This window comes from Micropterus salmoides, unplaced genomic scaffold (genome assembly GCF_014851395.1).
Source record: "Micropterus salmoides isolate LMB-PRFRI ecotype aquatic unplaced genomic scaffold, ASM1485139v1 Ms_hic_scaffold_15, whole genome shotgun sequence".
Lineage (NCBI taxonomy): Eukaryota > Metazoa > Chordata > Actinopteri > Centrarchiformes > Centrarchidae > Micropterus > Micropterus salmoides.
In genome coordinates, this window is record NW_024040596.1 from 32,927,837 (window position 1) to 32,942,453 (window position 14,617).

Here is a 14,617-nt window from a genome sequence, read left to right on the forward strand (position 1 = left end):
TTATGGTTGGGAATATAAGAGGTAGCTAAGATTTCTTGGTATTTTAGACTATTGATGTTGCCTTCCACCCTGCTGATCTCTCGCACACCCCCATACTGGATGTAACCCCAGACCATGATTTATCTGCCACCAATTTCACTGTTTTCTGGGTGAATCTCGGATCCATGCGGGCTCCAGTAGGTCTCCTGCAATATTTGCGGCGACTGTGGTGTAATTCAACAGAAGATTCATCTGAAAAATCCACCTTCTTCCACTTTTCCAGTGTCCATCCTTTTAGCAGGCTGTAGGCCTTGGCAAATGCCACACGGTTTTTCAATTGTCTTTTGTTTAGTGCTGGCTTATGGGCTCTGATTCGACCATGGAGGCCATTTCGAGACAGAATCCGACAAACTGTTCTGGTTGACACAGGGACTTCAGGTGACCAGGTCTCGTGGAGCTCTGCTGCAGTGAAAAATGGGCTGGCCTTGGATTTTCGAGCCAACAAACGGTCCTCTCGAGCAGTTGTCTTGCGGGGTCTGCCTGACCTGGGCTTGTCAAAAATGTCTCCAGTGTCTTCAGATGTTTTTTTTATCCTCTGTACTTGACGCTGAGACACATTGAAGGTGTCTGCCACATCAGTAGTGGATCTGGTCTTCAGCCTCTCAGGCATGTTTGCAGAGGTCTAGTTGCTGTTGATGTGAAGGTCTAGTGTACTGGGTTTGTTTTTATACACACCTGAGACCTAATTGATCCATTATTAGTCACAGGTGAAGCTCATATGACAAGGCGACAACACTTATGTCTTTGTAAAAATTGACTCAATGGGCTTTACCAAGCTGTGAATATTAGAATACTTTTTGACAGTTTCGTTTTGCACTGAAACATTATTACAAAAGCTGTTGGGATTAAAATGAGCCATTTCTTGTAAAAAAATCTTGATTAGAAATATATTTCAGCGGCACTTCAGGTCAATTTGTACACAAGCGACAAGACTTTTGTCAGGGACTGTATGGCCGCTGGCTTCGCTAACTTCACGTTTCTCAAAATGGAGCTGCCAGTGATCAGAGTTGGTTTCTCAGCGGGTGTGTCGCTGAGTGGGGAAAATCTGTTAGAAACGTGAACAGGTTGATGGTGCCCCGTGGGCTTTGAATGCTTACGATTATTCCTCCTTCGGACAGTCACCAGGGGATGCCGGGGGACGGCTACCAGAGGCTAACTCAGGCCGTTCCGCACCGACTACCGGGGACTGGCTAGCTACAGTAGCTAAAGACTGATCTACCAAGGTGTGGAGCCGGACTTCTAAATCACTGAGCCTCGCCTCCATGTCTACAAATAAACTACACTTATTACACGTTCCATTACCGCTAAAGGAGGCAGAGGAGTAACTGAACATCTGACACACCGAGCAGGAGAAAGTAGGAGAGAGAGAGGTAGAAGGAGAAGCCATCGCTAGCTGCTGAGCTAATGTCGCTAATGGCTAAGCTAAAGTACTGTAGCGTTGGCTACAAAAACAAAAACTTTTGTACAACTATGAGATTGAACAGCAGTCACTAAAAGATGGAAAGAACTGTGAGTGCTTAGGCAAAATTATTGTAAGAATAAGTGTTTAGCAGACAGTTAGCTGTAATCTAACAAATGTAACTGGTATTTAGCGAGAGCAGCACAACACCCTACCAACACACAAGCACCGGAAACGGAAATGAGTCGACAAGCTTACCGCGGTACGTCAGCAACGTCTGTCTCAATGTATCCTCTTAGTAAAGTTCATAACAAGTCAACTTTACATGCAGAAGATACTTTAAGTGGGGAGTCCAGAGGCGGGGGTCCTTAGGAGAGCACTGTGAAAGAACCGCTACAACTCTAATATTTGAGGCATCCACCTCGACTACGAACTGACAAGACAGATCAGACCACTTATACAATAGGAAACTGTTGAAAATACAGTAATAATACTTTGGAAACAACAAAAATCATTTAGTGTATGGTCTGACGATGTTATAACTGACCACGGAGTTGACGACTTGGTCATCCATGTTACTGTTTGGAAGCTAGATCCAGACCCACTGTAACCTTTTGTAAGGAAGCTGCTGCTACAAATAGCTACACGCTCGACACTGTAAAATCAAGAGCACTGTAATCAGTTTAACACATTGCTCACCTCAATTACATATATTTGATACACTGAACTGAGTGCAGCATTGTAGACAATATTTTGTCCTTGTTATCCACATTTCCATTGCAAATGATAGCCTTTGGATATTGTTGTAAATTGTTCAGAACCCCCCCTCCTTAAAGGGAAAGTTAGTATCATAATCATTTAATAATGCATGCTTTCTTCACCTCACTCTCTGCTAACTCAGACACAGCTCTTATAATAGGAGAGGACTTCAACCTGGTATGTAACCCAGCATTTGACAAGCTGAGTACGGCAGGCAATCACCGTATTTGAAAATCAACAGACACCCTTAAACAATACTTGAGCGATTTTGGTCTTTGTGATGCATGGAGTTCACTACACCCAACTCTCAGAGAATATACCTTCTTTTCACTAGTCCACCACTCACATTCTCGCCTTGACTATTATGATCAGCAGCTCATTTATGACAGATTCTCATCGGCCCTGTTTTCTGGCGCTGGAGCTCCGTTTTGCCTGGCCTGGTGTGGGGTTGTGGGGGGCATTGCCACCCTGGTGTGGCGGTGCACTCTGGACCTGGCGGCCTAGGGCCTGGATCCTGGATATTTGGCTGAACAGGCCTCAGTCATACACTTGCAAAATCTCGCTAATCCAAAGTTCAACTGTGCCTCATAACTTGACAAAAGAAGCATCTAGAGACAAGGGACCCAGTGCTCTACAATGGTCTTACTGTGTATTATAGCATACCTGAAAACATATATACATACAAAACATAGATACATATGTTGCAGGACATGATCAATACCTTGTTAACTTCTTTAACCTCAGTGTGTGGTGTGATCTCCTTTAGCGGACTTTAGAATATACAGGCCACTAATAAGTTCTAATAGTCAATATTTTATATAATAGTTTTTACACTAAAATAGCACTATGTGAGCAGTGGGTGATGCTGAATTGAGCTGTTGTGAATTTGGGCCCCTGTGTGGCCTCTGAAAAGAACTAGGTGCTAAGTTTGAAGCCATTGGGAGCTCAACTTATAGATTTTTACATTAAAGGCCCTAAAAGGTAGAAGCTGGCTGTTCTAGCCCTTGCATACTGAGAAGATGGGTTCCAGTGACCTGTTGGACTTCATATTTAGGTCACTTTCTGTTGTGTGAGACAGAGTAGTCAAAGGACAAGGTGTTTAGTTAGACCTTAGCTTTACAGCAAGAAATACCAAGTCGATACACCCATAGATGGCCTCAGTCATATACTAGCAAAATCTGGCTAATTCAACATTCAAATCAGCCTCATAACTTGGCAAAATTAGCATCTAGAGACATGGGACCAAGCGCTCTACAATGGCCTCACTGTGTACTACAGCATACCTGAAAAACAATTTTAGACACATATGTTGCATTCTAAGCCTAAGGGAATGTGTCAATCTCCTTTCATGTCCTTTAGAATATAATGGCCACTTAATTAAGTTCTAAATGGACACAAAAATGGCACTGTGTGAGCAGTGTGGAATGCAGAATTGAGCTTCTGTCATTTTGGGCCCCTATGGGGCCCCTGAAAAGAACTAGCTTGGGAAAGGTGCTAGAAGGTTGGGATTCAGGATTCTTGATGGTGTTGTCAGTGTGAGTCTTCTGGGTAAGTCTGAAGCCATTTGGAGCTCAACTATGAGATTTTATACATTAAAAGCCCTAAAAGGTAGAAGCTGGGTGTTGTAGCCTTTACATAGGCTACTGAGAAGATGGGTTTCCAGTGACCTGTTGGACTTTGGGGTCACATTTAGGTCATGTTCTGCTGTATATATATATATATATATATATATATATTGCTAAGTTATATAAAGTGCCACTGATAAATTGAGTCAAAATGCAGTATGTGTGTACAAATTGGTATTAAAGTCGATGTAAAGTCAATTCTGATACAGTAGGTGGGTGATTTAATGATTTAATGTACGCGTGTTACTCTTCTTGACCAGTAGATGTCGCCCTAATACATCTTTCTCTCACTGTGACGATTGAAGTACAGGGCTGTTTAAGTGTATTTGGCATGTGGAAATGCGCTGTGATGCACATATGTAATAATTAAAATCATACTAATGGTCGAGTCTAATTTTAGCAGTTACAGCATCGCTGTATCCTGCTATAGTCACAATACAACTAGTTTTTTCTACTTTATTTGATTTTATACTTTACACCCAGCTTATGAATCATTAATAGTTTTATATAAAACATGTTTAACCACTATGCATCTGTTCAATATATAAATGATTACAACCACATAAAATGTGATTAATTTTATTGTCAACCTAATGAGTTTGTATAAAAAGCGTAAATACCCCATTCTTCAGACACAACAAATAAAGGTTAGGACTTCATTATGTGCCTGACTTAGGCACAGTAGACAACCTGCCTGTAAACTGTAAGGTATGCTTGGTAATAGGACAACATCTACAGCTAAAGCTGATGAAAATATCATTATTGTCAGTGTGATATAAGTAGTAGGGATGTACATACAAAGTTGTGTTCGTTATAGCTTACATAAACAGAAATAACTCAGATTCTGTTTTAATCTCTCCAGTTTACTATTTATCCTCTTAGTAAAGTTCATAACAAGTCAACTTTACATGCAGAAGATAAAGTATACGGTTTTAATCTAACTGTAGACAAAATAGCACAGTTCAACGTGTAATAGATCCCATTTTATGCCACAAAGTGTCAGGTTTTGGAGGGGAACCCAGAAGCAGATCGTACAAGTGAAGAGTTTAAACAGTTTTCTAGACAATGAGTTATAGTGCAAAGGGGTTGCTGGCAGGCGAGAGTGGGGAGTCCAGAGGCGGGGGTCCTTAGGAGAGCACTGTGAAAGAACCGCTACAACTCTAATATTTGAGGCATCCACCTCGACTACGAACTGACAGGACAGATCAGGCTGGATGAGGATGATAGCTGAGGTGAACAGGTCCTTAAGCCCCAGGAACGCGCTCTCCGCCTCAGTGGTCCATGTAAAGGTTCTGTTAACAGAGGTGAGTGAGGTCAAAGGTTCAGCAACACGACTGTAGTTCCGAATGAATCTCGTATAAAAGTTAGCAAACCCAAGAAACCTCTGTAGCTGCTTTCTGGACTCTAAAAACAATTTTAGATACATATGTTGCATTCTAAGCCTAAGGGAATGTGTCAATCTCCTTTCATGTCCTTTAGAATAGAATGACCACTTAATAAGTTCTAAATGGAGTTATAACACAAAAATGGCACTGTGTGAGCAGTGTGGAATGCAGAATTGAGCTTCTGTCATTTTGGGCCCCTATGGGGCCCCTGAAAAGAACTAGCTTGGGAAAGGTGCTAGAAGGTTGGGATTCAGGATTCTTGATGGTGTTGTCAGTGTGAGTCTTCTGGGTAAGTCTGAAGCCATTTGGAGCTCAACTATGAGATTTTATACATTAAAAGCCCTAAAAGGTAGAAGCTGGGTGTTGTAGCCTTTACATAGGCTACTGAGAAGATGGGTTTCCAGTGACCTGTTGGACTTTGGGGTCACATTTAGGTCATTTTCTGCTGTATATATATATATATATATATATATATATATTGCTAAGTTATATATAAAGTGCCACTGATAAATTGAGTCAAAATGCAGTATGTGTGTACAAATCGGTATTAAAGTCGATGTAAAGTCAATTCTGATACAGTAGGTGGGTGATTTAATGATTTAATGTACGCGTGTTACTCTTCTTGACCAGTAGATGTCGCCCTAATACATCTTTCTCTCACTGTGACGATTGAAGTACAGGGCTGTTTAAGTGTATTTGGCATGTGGAAATGCGCTGTGATGCACATATGTAATAATTAAAATCATACTAATGGTCGAGTCTAATTTTAGCAGTTACAGCATCGCTGTATCCTGCTATAGTCACAATACAACTAGTTTTTTCTACTTTATTTGATTTTATACTTTACACCCAGCTTATTTAATCAGACATCTCTGGCAAAATTGTTAAATGTTCTAGAAATATATAGTTTTCTTTTTTCGTTTCTTTTTCAGTTCTATTTGCTGCTGTATTGTCAGTGAGGCAGTGAGGGAAATTAGAAAGAGCAGCCTTGCTGACTAGGGCAAGAACTAATAGCTACTATTGGGTGCCTTTTTAAACACTAGCCTCTTCTATAACTGACGTGTATAGTTGGTCCTTACTTCTAGTGTCAGTTCACATCACAAAGACGACATATCAAAATATGGAGCGAAGTCAGTTTTAGACACTGTTTACTCCGCGTGTATTCTCATCTTTAGACTTCATATACTCTCACTTTCCAGCGTCACTCCATGATTGTTTTCACAGTGACTGTTTTCCCAGTGGACAGCTGCTTTAAGGCTTTCTCTCCCATTTCCTCATGGAGGGTTTATTCTCTACGACCTGCAGCTTCAGTAGACCTGTAAATCAGCCAAACTGTGTGTTATAGGTAAAAAGAGTCTGAAACCATTAAAGGTCCTTCCTGCAAACGGTTCACATTCTGTAGTTGATCAGGGAAGAACGGTTTGTTTCAGAGTTTTGACAAGTTTAATAAAAATTTTGCGTTTTGAAAAGATTAAATCAGTCATCCACGTCATCTAGTTTTTCTTCTACAAAGTCCAGTTGCCTTTGACCTCAACCTTCGTTGTATTAAATAAAGATTAAAAAAGGAAAGTTTCCCTTGTGCTAGAATAGCTGTAATCATCTGTGAGTAGTATTAATTTTTTATTTATTTATTATGTCATTAAGAAAATATAAATATGCATAGCATAATCATTTATCAGTTTAATAATTAGTGCGTTTCTTTTAGCTGTACCATATATTTTAATAAACAATTTCTGCTTTTTTTCTCTTGAAATTATGTCAGTCGGTTCCCCTGTCCTAACAAAGTTTACAGATGGTGAAAAAAAACCGAACTCGCAAGTCAGTGTATTGTATTTTATTTTAAGGAGTAATTGATATTATTTTTAGTTATTATCTATTGATGCATATGTTTTGCACCAGTTATTTCATATCCTTTAGGCGTATCTTCCCTGCAGTGACACCAAAGATGATCTCAGTTCATTTTAATCTTCAACGGTAAACAGTGAATGTTATGAATCAGAAAAAGTCTAAATCTACGAACAAACAGCCTCCCCTGTGTGTGTGTGAGTCTGTGTGTGTGTTTGCGCGCGCGTGTGTGTGTGTGTGATCTGTAAAGTGGATAACCCAGTCTAATAAGAAAATAAACACTTACAGAGTGAAGTGGTAGTACCATACATTTATATTTGTCATATACCACAAAAGAAAAATACCATAATAACACTATAAACACTATTGGATATTATAGGAAGATAAGAGATAAATAGCCACTACAGGCTACACAGAAACAATGCTTTTGCTTCATACAATAGAGTATGTTCGTTCATAGAGCTTCACTGTGAGACCCTCAGGAATGACACCAATGCACATCAAAAAACCCAGCAAACACTTCTGCCCTGAAATAAAAAATTACACACATTAAGTCCCTGGAGCAATACAATTAAAGTATTATAGGAATATATAGTGACACGGAAGGTCATTAAATCAGCTTAGAATTTACGGAGAAACAGTTCATAGCCTAGGTGACTGCCAGATAGGTATTGATTATTATTAAGAATGAAAGTGACAGACTGCATTGGTATTTGTCAGTCCTTGGTGTAAGAGGCGCGCTCATTCCCTAGGTCCACATAAAAAAACAAAAAACAATAACAAAACAAAGGCCTAAATATGAATAAGACCAATTAAGTTGTTCCTTCAGCAGTCTCTCAGTATCCCAGCCTAAACAGCGACTTTTCTATTAACACCTTGAAAACACTCCACTACAGCGCGCCTGTCTATTTTGTTGCATTTATTATTCTGCTGGCCCACTTCGTGCGCCCTTTGATGAAGTATTTGGCGAGGTGACGGTGACAGGGGTCTCCCGCAGCCAGGTGATGAACGTCCAGCTGATCAAGCGGAATGCAAAGTAATTAAAACCTATAAATTATCCGCCGGCAGCTTCTCCCTCTCACTGAGAGATAAGAGCTTGCTTTTCCAGAGCTCGGCCTGGAAAACAATACCGGCTGACAATGGTGGCTATACCTCCAAAAGAAGGAGACAACAGTGGAGGTGGGTGTGCATCAAACGTCTACATGCATGTTTAATGGATGCATATGAAAATATGAACAGCTGTATTCTTCATTATGGCAGTGTATGCGCGCTTGCTTGTGTGTGAGACACAGGCCAAAAATACAAAGTCGGCTGCATCAAGAGTGCACTGTGGGCTACATGAAGGCACCATTCTGTAAGATTTGTGCATGCATGACGCTTGAATTGATGGGATATCATTTCACAAGAAAACTGGCCAAATGGGGGAATCAAAGTGTAAATCCCTCTATCCCAAAATAAACTATCTGGAAGTGAGCAGCCAAACTTTATCCAGAAACCACCATTAGAGAGGATGGTGTGTGTGTGTGTGTGTGTGTGTGTGTGTGTGTGTGTGTGTGTGTGTGTGTGTGTGTGTGTGTGTGTGTGTGTAATTGTTCTTATGCGTCTGTATAAGATGTAACAGATAGGCCTACGCCGTAACAATGCTAAAGGCGCAAAGCAGTGATAATCTCTTGTTGGGTTTCTCTGTGAAGCCAGCCGGCTCCACAGCTCCCCTCTTGGCTCAGAAACGCCTGACATTATTGGACATCGTCACCCCATGTCCAAAAGTGTCCCGGAAGGTGATTGGCCCGCTGGGCTTTCGATGTTATTCATGCGCCTCCGGTTGGGGGTTGTGTGTTTGTGTTTTTGTGCGCGTGAGAGTTTGTTTGCGCGCGCCGGTATGGTAATGTAATGTGAGGACTTTGTGAAGATCCGACTGTCACAGAGCGGTGAAAAGCTCTGGGTGTGTGAGAGAGTGCGCAAGCAACCTTAACCAGTCATATAGTAAGCCATCGACCATGACGCGCCGGAGCGCCTTTACGCAAGCAGGATGTCCACAGTTTGCGAATAATTACTCCAACCAGCAAAATTCCGGAGAGAAAATAACCACGTTTTAGTGCTTCCAGTATTGTGGATACTAACACAGGCCCACAAAGTGAAAGTGGATTTGGATTGAGAGAACAGAAACCACGTTCTTCAGATAACCTGTGATGGAAGAGCAGCGGGATCTAAACAGTACGGATAGCAGCGAGGGGGAAAGCGTCTCACCGTCTCCCAGTCTTCCCTCGCCACCCATACGGCCTCTGCAGGTCGCCCAGCAGGCCCACAGAACAACCAACTTTTTCATCGACAACATTTTGCGGCCGGACTTTGGCTGCAAGAAGGAACATGGCCTGGTCCCGCGGGAGAGGGCGCAGACCTCCGGCCGGGAGCGCGTACACTCGGTGGTAAGCAGGCCGAGCCTTCCCGGGACACCGTGCCAGGACTCCAACTGCAGCACTGACAGCACTTCGTCCTCTGCCTCCTCCACCTCTTTGGCGAGTCCCAAAAACAGCAAGGGCAGTGGCGGAGGAACCGCAGCCACCGCTGTTTCTACCGGGAGTAGCGGTGTGAAAGCCGAGGAGAGGACTGGCGGCGGGGCCGGGGAGAACACCGCCTCCTCGCTGGTGGTGCTGACTGGCTCCGGTGCACCCACACCGGAGACCCAGCCGCTGCTCTGGCCGGCTTGGGTCTACTGCACCCGGTACTCGGACAGGCCCTCATCTGGTAAGGCAATAGTTTCATGAAGAATAACAACTCTGAATGTGCAATTGGTTTTAATGTGGTATGATCCCAACATACCACATTAAAACCAATTGCACAAACTCACTTTATATTTGACACAAACGTTTAAATCCTTTTTTTCTGACACAAAACGCCAAAATAAATCCAATCCAACATGCAGCAATTTCATTAACCAATCAGAAAATAAAGCGAGAAATAATGTAGATTTATAGACATTTTTAGACCACAAACTCACAGGTCATAAATACTCACATATAAAGACTGTTCTTTTAATTATAATATCAAATATACCTATAATAAATGACTAGTGTTTCAACGAAGAAGAGCAAAAACATTTGTCAGATAAGAGCTATGCTTCCTTTTGATTTCTTAGACTACTGTTTATTTCGAAATCCTGTGAGAATCCGGGGAGGTCTGTCGTTTAGCACAATATTAGATCCGTTAGATAGCCTTCTAAATGTATCGCACACTCTTTAATGTAAAGAGTTTATATTTTGATTTCTTTGCTATTTTGATTTGCCCCTGAACGTATTTTACCAGACCAAGATAAATCCTGCTAATGCGTTTCAGCAAGAACGCCTTTTCTGTGATTTTAAATTATTTTATTAACTGTAGGCAATTTGCAAAATAACAAAACAAAAAACATCAAAAATAAAAAAACAGTCTAGCTTTAGATATTGTTATTAGTTTGGTGTATTATTATTTGCAAATGGAAGAAAAACACGTGCAGCGAGGAGATCTTCATTTAAAAAAACGGGACATTGCAGGTTCAGTCAAATATGTTATTCACTTCTCTGATTCTTTGAAAAACTTTCAGACAGACTGTGTCTTCTGGCCAGCATTGGCGCTACAGTTGTGATTGTACAGACGGGTTGACAAGTGTTTCGGTTCAGGGACTTTCTATCGGTAGAAAGTGATCGCCCTGTGATAATGTGTCTTTTTATCGTGAACCCGCTGAGGCAGAGTTTGAGCTGCTGTCAGCAAAGCACCGCCTAATAAAACACAATAGAATTCCAGGTAAATTAAGGCAAATGTGCCTGCCTCAGCCACAGGAGACATTTTGAATCCATTAAACGCCTTTTTGATCTGGGACTGCCTTCAGCCGAAATCATTTCTCCTTCATTATTTAGCCTACTAACTGTTTTTTAAATTATGTCATTTATGTTGACATTTTTGTGGTAAAAATATGCAGACTGATATATCTTTTGTATTTCATAATCTGTTTTATTTTGAAATGTTTTTCATGTGTAAAAATAAAGATAGGCCTGTGTAATAATAAACCACGCGAGTTCAATTGTAAACGAATAGCCTACATATTTCATTCCAAAAGTCATTCATAATCTTATATCTGGAATATTTCACAGCCGTTGCGCATCAGGTGACTAGAAGAATCTGTCTGCTTTTCCTCTGTGTGCAGAATTACATAAACAGAGCGGGTATTCCTGTGTGATACCGCATGTGTGCTGTGTGTGTGCGGTGTATCAAGCTGCTGTATTAATCCACGCAGTCACAGCGAGGCGGTAATAACGAGTGTGTTAACGGGCTGGTGCTCAGCTGGAGCTCTACAAAGACAACCACATATTCCTTTGGGGTTATTATTATTATTATTATTATTATTATTATTTATTTTTATTTTTTTATATTTAATACACTACATACAGTGAATAACCAGGATATTCGTTTGTTATGCTAATAATAATAATGACAATAATAATAACAATTATAACAATAATAATAATAACAATAATAATAATTATGCGTTTTCCCATGTGTGTTTAAGAGAAACAGTGTGTGTGTGTGTGTGTGTGTGTGTGTGTGTGTGTGTGTGTGTGCGCGCGCGCGTGTGTGTGTGTACAAATCATTACCATCAGATTGTGATGTTGACTGACTGTGGTAATAATCAGTTCCGATTCTATTTGGGTTTCTTTCGATCTATTTATTGATCATTAATTATTGTTCAATATGCGCTGAATATTTATATTTCCGCTATCCTTTCCTTTCGCCCTTACTGCAGGTCCAAGGACACGGAAACTGAAAAAGTCGAAAAGTGGCAAAGAGGACAAGCGGCCGCGCACAGCCTTCACGGCCGAGCAGCTGCAGAGACTGAAGACGGAGTTCCAGGTGAACCGCTACATCACGGAGCAGCGGCGGCAGTCTCTGGCCCAGGAGCTCAACCTCAACGAGTCCCAGATCAAAATCTGGTTTCAGAACAAACGGGCCAAAATCAAAAAGGCCAGTGGCTTCAAGAATGGTCTGGCGCTGCAGCTGATGGCGCAGGGACTGTACAACCATTCCACCACCACCATCCAGGAGGACAAGGAGGACAGCGACTGAAGAGCTCGGCTCCTCAGCACACCATATACGTTGTAAATATCTAATATCTAATATAATGATGACGAGAGGGGGCTGAGCGGATCTTCTTCATCTCCTTCTCCTCTTCAAAAGTGACTACACAGCAGAACAGACTGCAGACTGTTGGACTGACCTGCCACCGCAAAACCAAAGATTTTATTGGAAAACAGCCTGTTTCAAAAACAATAAAGAAAAAAGCAAATTCCCCATTTAGCTCTGTTTCCCCTCCTTCTTCTGCTTCTGGATGGCACCAGCAGTCACACCGCGAGACCTTCCTGGGCTTTTATTAGTAGTTTGTTTTAGTGTTTTTCTGGACCAACCTGCGTCTGAGAGTTGTACTAATCCTATAGTACATTTTGCAGAGATGCACACACATTTTGAAGTGCAACACATGGTACAAGACTGTCACTTTAAAAGCACTTCTGAGCGCGAGGAACGCACAGTCCATCAGGGTTATTACAGAAATACCATAATACTGAGGTTATGGCTTTATTTGAACAAATTTAAAAAGTCCAATCATAAGTGTATATGCTGATTCCAATATTTTTAGATGCAAAATATTTTTAGGCTAATAAATAAATAAATAAAGGACTGTGTGGAATCTTACTCCTAGCAATGTGGGGAAAGCTTTGAAACAAAAATTCGACTTACAGAATATATAAATGAATAATTGACAGGATAAAATGTTTAGAAAAACATTGGGGTAGTTAGGGAACTTGGAATTATGACATCAGCGTTCCTAAAATCCTGCATACAGGATACATGCTCACCCCCATACTTAGTATGATAAGAATGTGTGAGGTCACCGATTGAGACTCAAATTAAATAGTCTATAATAATGCTGTAAGACATAAAGGTAGTCTAAATCCATCCAAAGGAGATAGCAGGCACACTAATAAGAAATATATATAAAATTCCCAGTGTTCCCAGTGTTTATAGTAATTCTTTATCTAACCCTTCTGACATCTTGAACTTTTCCTGTAATGGTTCATTTGGACCCAGAGCGTGTTTATACTGTTACTTCCCTGTGGTGTTTGGTATATTATCCCTCTGAAACTGATAGGATGGCTACAATTCTTACAGACGGAATATATACAGAAGGTTTATACTGTACTACACCAAATCACACATTGACTATTTGGCCCCTCTGATGTTGCCTTTATTTGGTAGGCCTGCTGGCCTGCAGGTACAGCAAACAGCATCCGACTATCTGAGATTTAAGCCTCTCCCCGGAAGAAGAGCGGCGGGGTGGGGGTGTATTATGTACATCTAAACCATGTTTCCAAATAAACAGTTTTATATTGGAGAAAGAAAAAGTCTTGATGAAACACACACTGCCCCAGTTCTTTTTGCTGGATGATACCACCCCGAATATTCAATTAATAAATGAACTGTGTGTGTGTGATGGGTGGGATAGAGGAGGGGGGTCGCAGCTCATTGGTTCAAGTGAGTGGGACAACTGAATCCATATTCATAGGTCCTTGGAAAGGAGGTGAATTTACACTGCGAGACGCGCCACTATCAGCTCTGTTCAAAGCGTTGCAGAGCATGAAATTGCCTCTCCGTTTCTGTGTTCAGTCATTTCATAGCCAGCCCTCTGTAGGCCTGAAATAAAAATCTGGAAGTGTTGGCGCTACTGGAAAGGGAATCTTCCTTTGTGTGTGTATATGACATTCAGACACGGCCGCGGCCTACTGTCTCATCAACCCAATTTACATTAATAAATGATTAACACCGCTAGAGCAAGCAGCTAAAATGAAGCCTGTATTTTAAATATTATTTTATAGGCTATTTGAAAGTTAACATCAAGAACCAACATTAACACAACAATCTGCGATTATATCCAAGCTCACTGGTTTGAAGTTTCTTCCACTTTACAGCCCGCTTTGAGTCGATTTGTCGATGAAGATAAATTAAGCTCAAGTAGCCAATCTATCAAAAATTATTCTTAATCAATACTTTGATACCAAACACTCACAATAAAAATATTTATTCAAACCATCTTTTAACATCTTCTAGCTTTGGTTTGAAATGCATTACAGTGAGTTAGGCCTTCTAACAGTATGCTACCTCTAAATACACAATCTAAAAGAAAACCTGACATTCTCTGTTAATTCAGCATTATTTAAGCTAAATTAACAAGAAAAAACGATTTTTCTCTATTTTAAACAGACAATGTTTGCAGTATCTGATCTTTTACAAATATGTAAAGTACATCAAAAGTTATCCAGCTAAAATTGTATTTAATATTTCAGTTGTTTATTTCTTTTCATGCAAAAACTCATTTCTGTGTGTATTTAGAAAATCTCAAAAATGAAACAAAAGCATTAGCTTCCAACTAAAACAATCTCTCACTTTTTATTTTCCACTTATCGGCTATTTTCAGAAAAAATAATGTATTGTTCACCTCCTCTTATTCAGCTAAATTACAGAAGGAAGTGTAAGTACAT

The 14,617-nt window shown here is 40.7% G+C and overlaps 1 protein-coding gene across 1 annotated transcript; it reads left to right on the forward strand.

The window, feature by feature from the left end:
- The first annotated feature begins 8,943 nt into the window (after positions 1–8,943).
- On the forward strand, positions 8,944–12,380 carry LOC119903707 (homeobox protein engrailed-1-B-like). Its single transcript, XM_038719931.1, has 2 exons — positions 8,944–9,797; positions 11,830–12,380. Exons 1-2 carry the CDS (start codon positions 9,242–9,244, stop codon positions 12,147–12,149), a joined length of 876 nt encoding a protein of 291 aa, XP_038575859.1. The 5' UTR covers positions 8,944–9,241; the 3' UTR covers positions 12,150–12,380.
- The last annotated feature ends 2,237 nt before the right edge of the window (positions 12,381–14,617 follow it).